The 17,862-nt window shown below is 39.9% G+C and overlaps 1 protein-coding gene across 5 annotated transcripts in view; it reads right to left on the minus strand.

The window, feature by feature from the left end:
- The window catches only part of PTPRM (protein tyrosine phosphatase receptor type M), an 810,930-nt gene that overhangs the window by 485,116 nt on the left and 307,952 nt on the right, over positions 1 to 17,862 (minus strand). For all 5 annotated transcript variants that reach the window (XM_073679060.1, XM_073679055.1, XM_073679056.1 and 2 more), the window contains exon 7: positions 14,988 to 15,281. In XM_073679060.1, the coding sequence (XP_073535161.1) occupies positions 14,988 to 15,281 (294 nt within the window). The remainder of the gene's footprint in view (positions 1 to 14,987; positions 15,282 to 17,862) is intronic.

Consider the following 17,862-nt stretch of genomic DNA (forward strand, 5'->3'; position numbering starts at 1 on the left):
GAGGCATTAGATCAACGTATGTTTTTGGAGGTGCTGTTCATTCTCTTTTTCAGCGTACTGCATAAACCCCAAAGTATGTTCACATGACATAGATTTTGACGCCAAAGTACCGGTATGTGTCAAAACTGATGACAATCAGCATCCTATGGATGTAAATGAGGTTTCTGCTTATCCCTGTACATGCTATAGAAATTTCTAACTTCTGTGGATTGTCCATGGTCCTGCTGCTGAGCTCAACTTGAAGATCAACATCTAAAGTTACATAAAGTTCCCACTAGAGAAGAAAGATCTAGCACTATTTTTGGTTTCTCCAATGTCCAAAATGCAGATGAAATATCCAATACCTAGCAATGCAAAATTTCCATCAGTGTTCTGCAAAGATACATAAAGTTATATGTTGGGACTTGCAGCTAAACAGCAGTTTATAGACAAGTGTAATGACTTCTTTGAGGGATTAATTTACGTCATGCAAAGTCAATGGAATATGCAGCTTATGAGTAGCCTGCTGCATTAGACCCTATAAGACATTGACACCAGTGGCATACCGCGGCAGACCACGCGACTGCTATGGGGCCCGTGAGCTGGGGGGGCCCATAGCAGTCCAGGGGCGGACATACCGCTGCTGGTGCAGCTGTGCCGGGGGGGCCCACCAGTGCAGCGTCTCCCTGCTCGTGGCGGACAGGGAGCGATCCCTGCAGCTAAGCTGCTGACAGGACAGAATGGCAGCGGAGCTGCAGAGATCCATCCTCTGCTTCCTGCCCGCCGCTACCTCCCTCACACAGGTACGCGCTGCTTTATGACGTCATCATGCAGCGCGGGCCTGTGTGAGAGAGGAAATTGCAGACAACAAGGATACTGTGGCCTGCGGGGGAAAGGGCAGAGAGGTTTTTTTTTTTTTTACTGAAACGATGGGGAGAGCAATCATGGGGCTGGAGAGAGCAATAATGGGGCTGATGGGGCTGGGGAGAGCAATGGTGGGGCTGAGGAGAGCAATGGTGGGGCTGATGGGGCTGGGGAGAGCAATGGTGGGGCTGATGGGGCTAGGGAGAGTGCTGATGGGTCTGGGGAGAGCAATGGTGGGGCTGGGAAGAGCAGTGATGCTGCAGCTTGCAGGGGAACGAGCAGATAGGTGTTTCTTTTTATTTTTACTGAAACGCTGGAGAGAGCAATAGTGGGGCTGATGGGGCTGGGGAGAGCAATGGTAGGGCTGATGGGGCTGGGGAGAGCAATGGTGGGGCTGATGGGGCTGGGGAGAGCGCTGATGGTTCTGTGGAGAACAGTGGTGGGGCTGGGAAGAGCAGTGATGGGGCTGATGGGGCGGGGAGAGCAATGATGGGGATTAGTAGACCAATGACGGGGATAGGGAGAACAATGATGGGGGTGCAGGGAGAGAGCAATGATGGGGGTGCAGGGAGAGAGCAATGACAGGGGTGCTGGGAGAGAGCAATGACGGGGGTGCTGGGAGAGAGCAATGACGGGGGTGCTGGGAGAGAGCAATGACGGGGGTGCTCAGAGAGCGCAATGACAGGGGTGCTGGGAGACAACAATGATGGGGTGCAGGGAGAGAGCAATGACGGGGGTGCAGGGAGAGATCAATGACGGGGGTGCTGAGAGAGAGGAATAACGGGTGCTGGGAGAGAGGAATGAGAGGGGTGCAGGGAGAGAGCAATTACGAGGGTGCTGGGAGAGCAATGACAGGGGTGCTGGGACAGAACAATGTTGGGGGTGCTGGTAGAGAGCAATGACGGGAAGTGCTGGGAGAGAGGAATGACAGGGGTGCTAGGAGAGAGCAATTACGAGGGTGCTGGGAGAGCAATGACAGGGATGCTGAGACAGAGCAATGTTGGGGGTGCTGGTAGAGAGCAATGACGGGAGGTGCTGGGACATAGCAATGACGGGGGTGTTAGGAGAGAGGAATGATGGAGGTGCTGGGACAGAGCAATGAAGGGGGTGCTTGTATATTTTCTGTGTGCACATAGCCTTACAGTTAATTGGGGAGAGTCACAGAGACTGAATAATTTATATTGTTGGCAGGTGGAGATTATAGTTAATGGAGGGCACAGTGCTGCTTATCACTTTATATTTTGATTACTAAGTGGCTAATAGTATATTAATGGGGGGTTACAGATCTGTATTCAGGGGCGCAGTGCGGGGGAGACACATGTATATATACAATATATGTGACCTTGTTATTATCTAGGCTGGAGATCATCATGACAAGACGAATCATGACTGGGAAATGTCGACATGAAGGTCTGACCAGATGGAGAAGAAGCAGCAGAAACCGACTCTGATCAGATGAGACGTCAGCGGTAAGTGCCTGGATGTAAATATTATTCTATATCTGCACTGTGTGACTTGGAGTGATAATGTTATCTGTAAAATCCCTTAGGCTGCATTCTCACATTTGAGTGAAATGTCAGGTTTTTTATTATCGGATCGTCCATGGACTTGTAGAGTTTTATAGATCGATTCACACATCCATGAAAATCTCGGATCTGAGAATGAGATCTAAGAGGGTCAGAGAATGTCCTGTTCTGATCCGATTTTGAGGATTAGAATAGGACATGCTCAATGCATCTGTAAAACAGGGCAGCACACTGACACTGCACACAGATGCAGGAATGTAGCCGTATTATGTACAGCACAGTCCCTTAGTACATAGTGTACTCACTTATTATGTATAGCATATGCCCTTAGTATATAGTGTACTCGCTTATTATGTATAGCGCCGTCCTTAGTTATATAGTTTCATCTTTTATTATGTATAACACCCTCCCTTATTACCTATCATCCTCTCTAGGGCTCACAATTGGGGGATCATACTGTGTTGGGGTCAGCAAACTTTGCCCTGGGAGTTGAAGTGGGGTACAGTAGGGTCATTACACTGCGCATGTGGAGGAATTCACCACGGGGGTATCATACTGTGTTTGGGGGACACTTTTGTTGGTATCACACTTTATGGGACAATGAAAGAGGGGCCTAGGACGTCAGCAGGAGGAAAATTACTATGTAAAGGCGGGAAGGTTGTGTGATCTGCTCTTCTGTGACCCTGACAATTATTTACATTTTTTTTTGGGGGGGGGGGGGGCAATTTGAACTTCTGCTATGGGGCCCAATGAATCCTATGTACGTCCCTGATGGACACCATCAAGGAGATTTTTTATTTTAAATTTAATGAATGTATTTTTTGGTAAAATAATTTTTGCAATACGGTTTTATTATTGTTTTTTAAACGGTTTAGCTTTGACAGCCTCTATGTTTCACGGTATGCTGCAGAATAAGTCACCAGTTGATCTGTCAATGATCATTCTGACGGCAGGGAGTGGAAGTGTGATCTTAGACTATCTTTTAAGATGATTCATGACCATACTATCAAGTTAGAAAATAGTTCAGGAGGCGACAAGATAAGACCTTCAAACCCTGCTATCATAAAAAGCATAAAAATGTACTGATAATTTCATTTGTAGCCAGCCAGATGTAATACTGTAGAAACTGGGGATGTAGAATCTAAATGGTTAAAGAAATATTGTAGCTAGCCAAATGCTTAAATACTGTGGAGGATCAGGCTGTAGATGCTAAACGGTTAAAAAAATGAGTGGAACTCTATTAGAAAAAATATATTTTGCCTAAAATACATGGATTTACGGAAAAAAAACTGTCTGTGAAGATGTCCATGTTCTTTAATGTAGCCATATACCTAAGATAGCTGTAGGCTGCTTTTAAAATTTAGCATGCCTGATCCTTCTTTCTACCAAACATCTGCCTTCATCAGAGTGTTTAGTGGTCCCTCCACATATAAAGCTGAAAATTCTGCCGAATTCGGTAGGTATGGCTGGCTAACATCTGTTGTGTATAATTAAGCACCTTTAAGTGATAAGATAAGTAATTAAAATAAAGAAAAACAACCCTATCGCCTTATATTTTGTCCAGGCCAGTCTGTACAGTCTCCCATTTTTTTACAATGTGTATTTTAAAAATGTTTTTGACATAAAATAAAAAAAAAGCTCTATTGAAAAACAAGGTTTTTCGCTACAAGCCTAAAATACATACATCTAAAAACTTCAGTGACTGACATAATCACGTTTTCTAATTACCTTCGAAGCTGCTGGGACGCACGATGTTAATGATGAAAACGTTTTTCATTCGACGACCATGAAATAAATCAATAACCTATTAAGAATGTTTTTTAAGAACACTCACCCCAGATGAAATTCTCGTTTGCCTAATTGTTTCATGAATAACAGAAAATTGAACAGGTTGATGAAATCGGTGAAAAAAATCGGGGAGGAATACAGCTGGAATTATATAAACTTATTAAGATTGGACTGGAGTATGTATAATAATTAAGATGTTAGATTACTAATTCAATTGGTATGTCTATAAATTCTAATATATGGTATTATAAGGCAATAGACACTTCTGCGCATACATATCTAGCTAGTATCAATGAAAGTTCGCCAATTGAAAATCTGAACAAACTCTTATTTTTTTTAACCTCGTGTGTAAGTTCAAGTTTCTAACCTAAAATTAAAAAAAATGATTAGTATGTGCTTTTTATTAACTTTATTCATTTGCAGGATACACAAGCGTTTAAAGGGGTTGTCTAGGTTTTTCACGAAAGTCAGCAGTCACTCTATGTGACTGCAGACTTGTGAATCCTCACAGGTGCGATATGCATACTTCCAGCCACATTCTGGCTAGACGTGCGCAGTCTTGTTCAATACAAGTGAATTGAAAGAGGCCGCGCATGACTAGTCGGAATGTGGCTGGGAGCATGCATACGCATACGACCGCTCAGTTTTGCCGCCGGCACCAGAGAATCCTCATAGTGCGCGTGCTGTGAGGATTCACAGGTTTGCAGGGACATAGAATGACTCCAGACTTTTGGGATAAACCTGGACAACCCCTTTAAGGCCTCCTAACGCAGATGCAAAACGCACGTCAAGGTCCTTGTATGGTCAGACTGAACCTTGTCTACCATGTCCACAGGTAATTGAGGATTTCTGTATTTTGGATAGCCATTGGTTAATGTTAGATATTCTACAGAAGTGTTATGGTTTCCCATCACACATTCTTTTCCTAAGGCATTTGCACTAATGTTACAATGACCTAGGTACTTTATTTTAACACATCTTTGTTGATTGAGAATCAGACGTAAGGGTATGTGCACACGCAGAAAAATCTGCTGCAAACAGTGATATGTTGGCAGAAAATAGGGAATAAAATAGACATGCTTTGACAAGTTTTTTTTCTACATGTTTTTCCCAATCTTTAGTATGGGTGAAATCTGCAACAAAAAACGCTGAAAGAATTGGCGTGCTGCAGATTTCAATGGGCTGCAAATCTGCAAGGAAAAAATAAGCAGCATGTGTTTGACACTTCAGGAATCTCATTTAATTTTGCTGGTAACAGTAAATCCTTCAGAGTTTTTGTGAAAAATCAGCGCCAAAAAAGGCGTCAAAAACAGCAACGTGTGCACAGACCTTAAGGCTTTCAATGTTGTCTTTTAGAGGTGTCTCAGGGATTTTTTATTTTATCCTGTTTGGATCCATACATGCGTATGTATGTTATAGCCAAAAAATTACATGCATTTGGAATTTTGTATATACTGATTAATAAAATGTGATTACTGTCTCCTACTTTGTGTGAAAATCTTTTTCTGGGGGCTAATGTAAAGACTTTGTATATATCCGTTTTATCACTTTTTGATTTGAACTGTGTTGGCATATTATAGGTATACATATACAATAATTTAAAGATGCATGTACACATTTGCCACAGGAAAAAGCAATGATCTGCAGTGATGTTCCAAAATTGCTGCAAAACAAAAGCAATGCAGTCAGAGTTATTGCATGCTTTTACTTCCTCCCTGCTGTCTGATGTAAGAGCGATAGCTAGAGTGACTTAATAATTAACGGTCTGTGCATCTCTAGAGAAACCTTGCTAGCTTAGGTTAAGTCTTTAGTCTGTGTAAGAGTCCTAAGTGTGCAAGAGTGTACTAACCTGGGAATTGTAAATGCAATATGAGCAAGCAGGTTTGTGGACAGAGTGAATGAACGTGTTTGTGAATTAGGAAGAAGGAAAGGTCGTTAGTGCAAACCGCACCGATCTTTGAAGGCAAAGACTTCACTTTACATAAGGATCTAAGTGCAATTGTTGCAAAGATAGCTCTGCATTGGCTAGTGTTTTTTTTTAACTTTTAAAGCATATTTTTTGTCATCAATCTTAATTTAATAGGTAACTAGAAAAAAAGACCATGCGAAAAAAATGCATATGAAAATTATGCACTGAACCCCCACCCCCCACTGTAGTATAATATGAGGACAATTATCCATTTGGGTATTTTGTCAGATGTCCTTTATTCTGGAAATCAATGTGGGTCTCATCGGTTAGACTAAGTAGTTATCAGTATCATCTTTCCGATTTGTCTTTTTCATACATTTTTGCAGCTTTAGATTTGTCTATATTTCCATAAATTTTCATAAGAAAGTCTTGAAACTACTAAATCTGTCTTTCACAATCAATCTGTGTTTTATTACAGAATCCAAGGAGAACATGTTGCATTGAAAGTCAATGGCTAATGTTTGATCGTAGCCAAGTCAAGAACATATTCATGTGAACGTAAAGTACTATGGGTCATTACAAAAACTTTAAAAAAAATCATAATCTAATTGTATGCAATAGGGCAACAAATGACTTAATGATTCTCATGTGGGGTCGTAACGTACACTGTATAAGTTAAGCAGACCACAGGCCCATACTTTCTTCCTTTCAGAAAACTAATGGCAACACAATTTTTCAGTTCATGTATTTACAAGAAATAAGTAAATGGAAAACACAGAAAGAGACATCTATCCTTTTTATCTGGCATCTTTTTTCTTCCTCCAAGTAGCAGCGCGAATGTGTGCATGACGGTGTCTTCAGGGCAAGGAGTTATTGATTCTTGAAGTTGAGGAATGATTGCTGGGCTGATATTTTTCTCCTTCCCGTTTGGCTTTTTTCCATGCTACGGTAATACACACGCTGAAAGACTGTCTGAATAGTTAAGTGAAAAGTCCCACACGGGCGCTGCATTTGTGGCTAGCTGGTGACAAAAGAATAGTCTCAAGGTCATCTGTAAAGTTATGCAGAACCTTGCTGTGATTTATTACTTTGGACATGTGTGTACAGGGTTACATTGATTCAATATTCAGTGATGATTATATTAAATCAGCTTCTATTCAATATCAATATGTATAAGGCACATGGTAAGTAAATGGAGTAATGCTGAAACAAAGCCAAATGTAAGGATAGGCAAACAACTCCGGGGTACCAGCACATGTCCAGCTTTTCTTTGAGGCCAATACCTTGCATAATTTATAGCAAATTTACTGCAATTTTTCTGCAATTTTCTGTGTTACATGCAAGTTTTGCTGCAAATATTGTTGTGGAATTGTTGAAGACGTCACCCAATGCATTGCAAGGGTGAAGTCTGCCATGAATTCTGCAAAAAGAACTGATCAGTTAATGTAGGAAAAATGTCTGCATCCTGCGCGGGAGATTTAGTAAATCCCATTTACATTGCTGTTGCTGTATTACGCTGTGGATTTGCTTCTGGAAACTCCATTCAGTACATCCATAGTATATAATCCTCTAGTGCCAAGACCCTTAAAGTTTTACTATAAAGATTAAATGTCATTTTCTTCCAAATAATACAAGGAATATGGTAGTTAAAAACACAGGCATCCTCAATGATGAAACTTTTTCTGTTATGGAGCTCTATTTATTGCAAATAAAAAACTGGTGGTATAGATACCTAGCTATATTACAGTATGTCGGCCTGGGGGAACTTATATAGGCCAAATACAAGAGCGCACTATAGAAACTGCCCATCAGAGGAACATCTACAAGGAAGGTCTTCTCTGATTTGTTCATCTCTAATTACAATATGCCAAATAACCAAGGAGCAAAAACAGAGACTTTCATCAAAACCTTTGATTCATGTACCAGTACCAGTCTTGATAACACTCCTTTTGGAGTAAGATGTGTCTCTTAAAGAATATGGCACAACTTTAGGCCATCCATGACACTATAAAAATGCCAAATGGAGTAGCATCTGGAGACCTGGAGTAGATTTCTGCTATAATTTCTGCTACTTTCTGGCATAATTTATAGTGAATTTGGTGGGCATTGGTTGGCCACACACCTCCATCTACATTCACCACACTTTTTTTAAAAAAATATCTGGATGGATTGGCATATAAATGCCCAAAATCAACAATTTGTTGTACAACTAAACATTGCGCAAACATATCTCTGACACACACTGAGAATAGGGATTTTAGCAATATCACTATTAGAATCATAAGAGTAATACAAAATATAAAACTAATTTTAAAAATTATAAACGGGTTCATTTTTAATTGTAATAAGATGACAATAATAAAAATGGTAATAATACATTTGTGAGGCCTAGTCCCAGTAAGTTAGTAAGTTAGTGTAGTGTTAGTGTAGAGAGTACAATTGGGGGAGGAAGGTTGAACTTGATGGACCTAGGTCTTTATTCAACCTATGTTACTATGTAATGACTGGAGCAGAATTGCACATACTTGACCTCCGCATCATTCAGGTGGGGCTCTGCCGAGCTTGTTCTTGAGATCACTGGGGTTTCCAGCCGTGTGATAGCGTGTAACTTCTAATCTTTGCACAAACCCCTTAATGAATTGCCCTCTCTGTGTGGGATAAGCAGTCATGAATGGATGGAACAGCACTCACTAAGGCCCTATTCACATGTCAGTCTGTGGTCAGTATTTTGTATCAGTATCTGTAAGTCGAAAAAATCAGGAGTGTAATCTACAGAGAAAAAAAAACTTTTCTGTTTTGGGGTTTGGAGCCATTCCTGGTTTTGGATTACAAATACTGATAAAAGTCTAGCCAAAAATACTTGGGTGTGAATTAGGACTAAAACATTCCATAGGTAACAAGGCATCCAGATAGAAAGCTAACTAGAGGATCTGTTTTATGGTGTCTTCTTCATAAGTGTGTTGGGTGCAGGTGGTTAGTACAAGCTGATATGGTAGCATATCCCCTCCACCCCCAAGGAAACAAATGGATAGTTTATAGAATTAATGTGCATGATGGTCACTGAAAACATTTTTTGGTTGTCTTATATTTTCACTTACTTTTCATTATCTTATTAGCTTTCCTAATCTATCCAATCCAACACAATAAAATCTTAATCAAAAGCGAATATAAAAAGAGATGAGACTACCTGAGAGGGTTGTGCATGAGACGAATGGGTTAAAGTAGCGGGAGGATCTCCTAGCCATAAGACTGGTGATTTGAATCTGGAGTAGTTCTAGTCCCCATAGTTTCAGAATGGCAGCATGTAATTATCACTGTCATTAACCAGGTGCAATGACTCTTCCATTAAATTGACTCCTGTTGTTAATTGAAAGACGTACATCTGAGGATGGCAATGTTTTACACCTTCCATTCTTAATTTGTTTGTCATTAGTTCTTTAGCATGTACTAACCCCATTAACTAGTGATTAGGAAGTCGTTTGGATCCCACAGCCCCCCAATTATGGATGTCAGAGAACAACGTCACAGAACATAGAAGTGACACTTCTCTTTTGCAGTTGCTCAGTTCTTTATGAATTATACATAAGCCACCATAGGAAAAACTATTCAGGATAAGCAATAAAATTTCAATGTGCAAAATCTGAAACAAAAAATACAAACCAAAAACAAAAATGAAGTTATCATTATAGATTTCTAATCTATTCCAAAGAAGTGAGGTTGAAGCATGTCATTCATCTCACAAATACTCCGAAAAGATAGAAAATACCAGCCCAAGTTCCATTGTAATCATATCTTTCAAATCTCAAGTGTCGACACAACATAGCTCACATTTATTTTCTAATTTTCACCCCCTCCAACAAGACATAATTACAGCACAATTACCATGAAAAAGTAATACAGTTAAATTAGCTAGAGAATTATGGAAGAGATATCATCCGCGCTGGTGACCTCTGACACTGCACACCTTCGCAATGTATCATGAGGACTGTTGTTTTTCTTCTTTATTTGATGGTTAATTTAATTTGACTAGATTTTTTCAATAAGCAGAAATGAGTTTTTCTAACTGCTGTCCAATTATGGAACATTATAAACAACTAAACTCTCTACAAAGATTAGCTAAATGTAGAAACCTGTCCTACAAACCAAATTTGTTGGTAAGAAATCTAAATTCAATTGTTGATGCTTTAAATTAAATTAGCTCATAGCAAACTGAAGAAATGAAAAGTGTGATGAAAAAACAATTAAAAAAAAAACTTGAAATATCAGCCCATATTTGTCTTAAAGGCAACTTACACCAGCAGGTATTCCATCGGTAACGGAACTGATCAACGATAGAGCATTTCAATTGGCACACTTTCACACTTTATTTCGTGTCCACATTACAGATCAGCCCTTCAACCCTATGGTGAATAAAGAGGGTTTTCCAGTTTTAGAAAAGTGGACCCCAACAGATAGTAGTAAAAAAACAAACAGAGTACTCACCTTCCCCCTGTCCAGCGCTGTCTCTCGGCAACTGTTTTGGTGACTGAGCTTCAGTTATAGTAGCGACTACAGTGTGTATCACTACTGCAGCCAGTCATCAAGTTTGGCGGCTCGTGCCATCAACAACAGAAGAATGGCTGAGCTCAGTGATTGGTAGCAGCAGCGATGCGCACTGTTGTCGTGATGTAAACGCTATAGGCAAAGCACAGACACCAAAGCAGCGTTAGGGAGGTGGCGATAGACCAAGGGAATAGTATCTCTATTTTTTTACTATTATTTGATTGACTAGGGTTTATTTTTCTAGAAAAGGAAAAACCCATTAATATATGAGCCAAAATCTAACTTAGAGGACCCCTTCGGGCTAAAACTGCGGCAAATGAAATGTAAAAGGGAATCTGTCAATAGAATAAACTATATAGTCATCTATATGGGCACGTACGTCATAGGAAGCTGAATAAAATATCTTGATATCTGCGATCCAATGTCTTATTCCAGAGAATTCCACGTTTTTCTTATATTTAAATGAGCTGTTCAGGATTATGGGCCGGACAATGAAATGCATGAGAATCTGTCTCCAGAGCTTATTTAAAAAAAGGAGCTATGTTCCCAGTGTGATATGTAATGTCTGCTCTCCTGATCTTACTGCAGAACGGTGTGCGGTTATATCCGACACATTTGCAGTTTCCTCTCAGTTTCAGCCTCCATCTCACAGGCAGACAGGGTGTAATATAGCAGAGCTGTTAGAAATGCAGTAAATGTGTATGGAAGGAGACAGGGTCCAATTCTGCTGAACTTTGTTAGTTACATCTTTCACACTGGTAACGCTACCTTTTATTTACAATAATCTCTGGATTCAGATTCTCATGCAGATCAGTGTCCAGCCCATAGATCTTAACAGCTCATTTATGTAAGAAAAACATGGATTTCTCTGAAATAAGACATCGCATCACATATATTATGATATCATCTTATTCAGCTTCCTATGACCTATATGCTCATAAAGACGGCTTAGAAGGGTTGATCCTACTGACAGATTCCCTTTAAGTCTCTTCCCAAGCCTTAATTTTTAGGTTTTGATTGAAAATTAGCTTTAAGAAGAGTTGTAAGACTGGTTGAAAAGCATCGAGAATTATAGGTGTTGTTGTAAGGAGATGGACATATTGCCCACGTTCCCCTTGAAGAAGCAAGTGTAATGTTATGTGATGTAATGTGAACTGTGATGTATGATGTGAATTGTGACTTGTAGTAAAGCACACCTGTCAGCAGGATTATGCTTAGTAAACCAGATACACTGCCAGGTGGGCGCCATTACACTGAGTAAAATGATACCTTTGTTGATGAAATCCGTCCTGGGGTTCTTTTATAATCTTTATTTTCATTTCTGCCATAATGAGATGCTCGTGCTTTGGGGTAGGACTTTTTGGAGGGGCTTTATCTGGTACTCTGATTATGTCTGCCTTCTGACAGGTCACTGTGCCTTCACTGACCTGCCTACTATTTTAAATACTGCCTGTGTAATTGTGTTCCAAACTGGAAATTTACATGCACCAAAATGGCCCCCACCGCCCGCACAGTAGCATCTCTTGGTTGCTGACAGTGCCATATTGCTGCAGGCAAATTTATTTTTCCTCCAGCAAAATGGCGCCGTCAGCGGCTCTTGCGCTGGAGGAAAAAGAATTTGCCTGTAGCAATATGGCGCCACATGCCGCGCATGCACAGTAGCATCTCTCGGCAAGCAAAATATATTACTGCGCACGCGCGGGCGCCATTTTGCTCGAGGAAAAACAAATTTGCCTGTAGAATATGGCACCGCCGGCTGCGCTTGAGCAGTAGCATCTCTCGGCAACTGAGAGATGCTACAGCACATGCGCGGGCGGTGGGGGCCATTTTGGTGCATGTAAATTTCAGGTTTGGAACACAATTATGCAGTATTTAAAATAGTAGGCAAGTCACTGAAGATACAGTGACTTGTCAGAAGGCAGACATAGGAATACATAAGCAGAGCACCAGTTAAAGCCCCTCCCCAAAGGCCCTCCTGAAGCACGAGCATCTCATTATGTCAGAAATGAAAATAAAGATAATAAAAGAACCACTGGATGGATTTCATTAACAAAGGTATAATTTTTCTCAGTGTAACGGTGCCCACCTGATAGTGGATGTGGTTTACTGTGCACAATCCTGCTGACAGGTGTGATTTTATAATGTTGATAATGTGTGCTGGTAGTGATGAAGCTGTATTCTGCCCAGCAACAGCTTGTTAACATGTACAGTGATAATTAATGTTTGGAGTGAGAGGGGATTCGCTGAAGGGAAATGAGACAGTTCCCAGTCAGAGAGTGCCTTGAGTGCATAGAAAGAGGATCTGAAGTTCAATGTGAGCAGTGCTGAAGTCTGGGGTGTCCCTACAGTGAGAGGAGACCGAAAAAAAGAGATAGCGAGATTCGGAGCAAACGTGACTAAGAGACAGAGTGGTATACCGGAGACAGGCCCTGGGAGAGGATTCCTAGCAGAAAGGTCCAGAGTTTATAACTCTTGAAGGTAACGGGCCTAAACAGGATTGAGTACGTGAAAAGAGCAAAGTGTCAAGGGCGGGAGTTCCAGAGCCTCAGAGGGATCACAGCTGATTCTTTCTGTGAGATAAAACATTTGCCTGCCTGCCAGTGTGTTCTACTTACCAGAATAATCTCCCACAGCAGCCTGTCCTCAGAGATACTGAGCTCTACAAGCGATCTTGTAGTTCTTCTCACATTGCTGTGCGACTGGTCTAAGTGTCCGTTTACATAGACCGACTAGGGGCACTAAACGACCACTGATCGGTAAACCTTTACTAATCGGCACTCATTTAATAGCTTGTTTACACAGGCAGACCGCAGTAAACTATTCGCGCTAAGCGATTTGTTATAGATCGTTCAGTTTGCTAAAAAGGAAAAAAAGTTATGAGCCCCCCACATTGTCGATGCCAGAAATGCGAAATCCAACGTCAATGCACGGAAGAAACGCAGGCAAGCAGCCCCGCTGAGGAACCACAGAACAAGTAAAAAGGAGAGAAACTGGCACCAAAAAATTACAAAATATATTTTTTTTATTAGGTCAAAAATAAAGATGACAAACATGAGGGATAACCTATACCTATGACTAAGGACATGCTTGTCTGAAACGTGTAAGGTTTTGTACCACCTCCTTCTTCCATTTTTCTTTGATTTTTTATCTCATGTTTATTCTTTAATTAGCTAATGTAATTTTTTTTATTTTTAACATTTTTCAGTGTCGTTTTTTTCCTTTTTACTTGTTCTGTTGTTCAGTTTGCTAGGCTGCCATGGTTTGCAGCTGCACAAGTCCTATTTACATCACAGAGAGCGATGTTTTTTTGTGCTAGGCAAAAGATTAGCTCATCAGATGAACTAGAATTTTGCTCATTCATCTGGTGATCAGCAGCCTGTTTACACTGCACAATTATTGTGAAACGAGCGTCACTGAGCAGCAATCTTCCAGTGTAAATGCACTGTCTCCTTACACTCCAGGAGTATAATGTCTGTAATGTGATTCAAACCTGATGACTCTACTGGGGCAAATTCCACAATAAAGTGATTTGCAAAGTTTCATAACTTTCCACACTGGACAAAATTATTTAAAAATAAATGAAAGTTTAGTTACTCTTTAGGTTGTGAAGTTCGATCATTACATGTGAACCTTGTGGGGTTACATTTGAGATTCATTTATTCCTTGTGCAGCTAAACTGGAGTACAATTTTCAGGCTGAACAGATATAAACTCTATTGCTATGATGACTGGTAATATTATTAATGACAGCACTAGTGTCACACCCAGAGCTAATAGTTGTTAATATGTAAGATAATATATAACCTTCTATTTCATATATTCTTCACCATTTTTCAGGCTGTTGTCATTTTTTTCTTACATTTTATAATTAAACATAACTAGGCCACTGTTTATTTAAGAGAAATAGAGACACAAAGTATTTCTTTAAGGGTTAATTTATGGACTGGACGGATCATAAAATGAATTGCTCAGAAGCTGGATGAGCCATGCCAGCTGCACCTTTTTTTCTGCTTACAGTATATACAAGGAGACAGTAAAGCACTATGCAAGTCACATAATTTAAGATCACATTATTTTAACCAGAGACAGAAATTCTTCCTGTAAGCCAACTCTGCATTTATGTATGTGCCCCCCACCCCCATTCTTCCCGTAAGACTTGTAACAATTGAGAGGTTTGAGATTATACTGCACAATAGGCATAATGCTCCATTTAACCCACCGATCCTCTGCTATCATCTCCAACCATAAATCTTCAGATGAAATATATCAGGATATCACAGGGCTTTCAGGTCACAATGTACTAACACTGAGGACATTGGAAATAGAAGAAGTTCCTTTAACCATAGTAATTTATATGTTCTTTTATTTTTTTCTACTCACCAGCACATTTTGTCCTTGTCCTCAATGCAGGTCCAGGTGATCCGGTTCCACCATCTCCTGGTCTTGTTAACAAGACACTTATCTCATATTCTGTGTCAGGGTCAAGATGTCCAATCTTATAACTGGATGAATCCACAGACTGGATATCAGACCAGGTCCCGCTAGTAGTGCGATACTCTATATCCCTTTCAATGATGGGGCCATCTCCATTTATTGAGTTTGCATTGAGCTGTATCCACAGATATGTTGCTCCTACAGATGATAATTGTGGTGGTGCAATGGGCACAGGTGGTTCTGCAAAAACCCCAGAATATATTAGTACACATCATTTATGTACAGGTTACAGCATGTTATTTATAGATTTAAAGGGATTGTCCAACAGTAAAATAGATCTTAACAACATCCAATCATGTGCTCTTCTAGTCACCTAACCTATGCCGCCAATTACAGGCTGCAGCTGTGCTAGGGCTTCCCAACAAGTCAGACCCACTTCCAGAGACCTCCGGAGTGGCTTGCGTTGAATCCGCATGGGTGCTAGAAGGTGATTATGCTTCTGTATATTATTTTTAACCTAAATTTTTTTTTATATAGGACAACCCCTTTAATATAGGTAATGGACAACTAAGCAGTGATTTAAAAAAACATGGTGACTTTCCTCCAAAACCAGTCCCACAGCCTTCCTCAGATTGACAAGTGGTGAATATTGCAATCTGACCCAAGTCCATGTTTCAGATGTGACTTAAGTTTTAATGTCAGCAGGAATTCACCTCAAAAACTATTTATATGTGCATGTAGCTCTTTCAAAGACATACCTAGCAATACCTTTACATGTTCAGTCCGTTCCTAGGTTACTGAGAAATCAGTGTTTGAATGTATATGCAAATGAGGTTGAAGTGCTGTACTCTAGTTCTGAAGCCTCTGTCACTCCAGCTCTATTTCCAAGCATCTTTAGTCTACTGCACACTCTGGTGGATACACAACTGATGGATGAGAATGAGGACAATCTCTGTATGGTGCAGTGGAATATGTTGTTGCTATATAACAGAATATTAATAATCCAGTCTAAAAAATCCTCTGTAATCTAAATACTTTGCAGTCAGCACACATTTCCTTGGCAGTTTACTACAGACCAGGCTATTTAGTGCGCAGAGCATTCCTTAGACTGGATGCAACTGTATACGGTATATATTTTCAGATGACAGTAAGACTAGGACTATTCTGGATTTTAGCCTCAAGTCAGGATGTGAACAGGAAAGTTCCCATTCACTGGCAGCAAATAAACAATGTGAAAATAAGTTAGCGATAAAAAATGTATCTTTTTTTATCCCCTTAGTGACCAGGACAAATTATTCAAATCTGACAAGTGTCAGTTTATGTGGCAATAACTCTGGAATGTTTCACAATACTTCAGTGATTTTGAGACTGTTTTTTCATGACACATTATATTTAATGATAATGGCAAATTTAGGTCGATGTGTTTTTTGTTTATTTATAAAAATACCAGACATTTGACAAAAATTTCTAAAAGCTAACAATTTTCAAACTTTGAATGATTATCCCTTCAATCCACAGTTCCACCATATAAAATAGTTAATAAATAACATTTACCCCATATGTCTGCTTTACATCAGCACCATCAGTAACATCTCCTTTTATTTTGTCAGGATGTTAGAAGCTGTAAAATTGTAGCAGTAATTTGTCATTTTTTCAAGGAAATTTACAAAAAAAAATTTCAGGGACCTTTTCAGCTTTGAAGTGACTTTGGGGGCATGACAGGAAAGAAAAATGTTATTTTTACCACCTAAACGATGCCAACGTCTGAACAGGCCCCTATAGCCGGCAGACTCTAAGGCTGTTATTTGGCTGTGAATTGCCATGGTAACCATCAGGACCACACATTCATGATCTCAGGGTACCTATGGGGTTAAAGAGGAAGCCCCCACACACTGTTAACAATCTAGATGCCATAGTCACTATTGACTGCAGCATCTAGGGGGTTAAATGGCCATGGACGGTGCCAACACTGATCGTGACTGACAGCTGCTGCATTTTCATCTGTCGAGGGATGCTATTCACTTATATCTGTCCCCAAAGTATACAAGAAAGTTGCAAATATTTTCTTTGTACTTTTATTAATCTTCATTTACATAAAACCATGAAATCCCTTTAAGTGTTGGTAGTACAGTTATGATGCACTGAGGTGACATCTTCTAAAATAAATTGAGGTTTAGTGAAACGTCATGATTAAGGTAAGTGCCATTTTCTTGCACTTATTTGGAGACACATGAAATGAAACTAATACTAAAATATAATTTTCCAATTTCCTACAGAAAATCCCCAATATGATCTCTTTTTAGCCACTGGCTGTTGTGTTAGTAATGATTGAGTGAATGCTATGTGCAGGAACCATGTGCTGTAAACACTTCCGCACCAAATCCAAATCATTTAACATCAATTTAAGCGATTAAGCTATTTCTTGAACCAGGACGCAATACAATGCTTCATGGAGGATCCTAAGGCAAGTGTGAAGCCATGCTGAAACATCAGTTAATTACTTTCTTGTTTCCTTCTATATATATTATGAACTGTTGAACTAACGCAAAAGAAAAAGAAAGGTTGAAAGGCTTAAACCATACAGCATTATTGCTGCTATTAGAAAAATACAGTATACAGATCTTTGCATCATAAATGCAACATGCCAACAGTTGAATCTAATGCCTATAATATGTACAGTTTATACAGAGCCAAATAAGCTGGATAGAGAATTGCATCCCGGGGGCAGCTTAAAACCAATGAAGGATTAGATTTTAATATTACATTCTTCAATAGCATCATCAAACATGGCCTGATATAATGTTATTTTTGGGACAATGGC

Source organism: Phyllobates terribilis, unplaced genomic scaffold (assembly GCF_046119375.1).
Source record: "Phyllobates terribilis strain yellow unplaced genomic scaffold, ASM4611937v1 Scaffold_4__5_contigs__length_816908805, whole genome shotgun sequence".
In the NCBI taxonomy this organism is placed as follows: Eukaryota; Metazoa; Chordata; class Amphibia; order Anura; family Dendrobatidae; genus Phyllobates; species Phyllobates terribilis.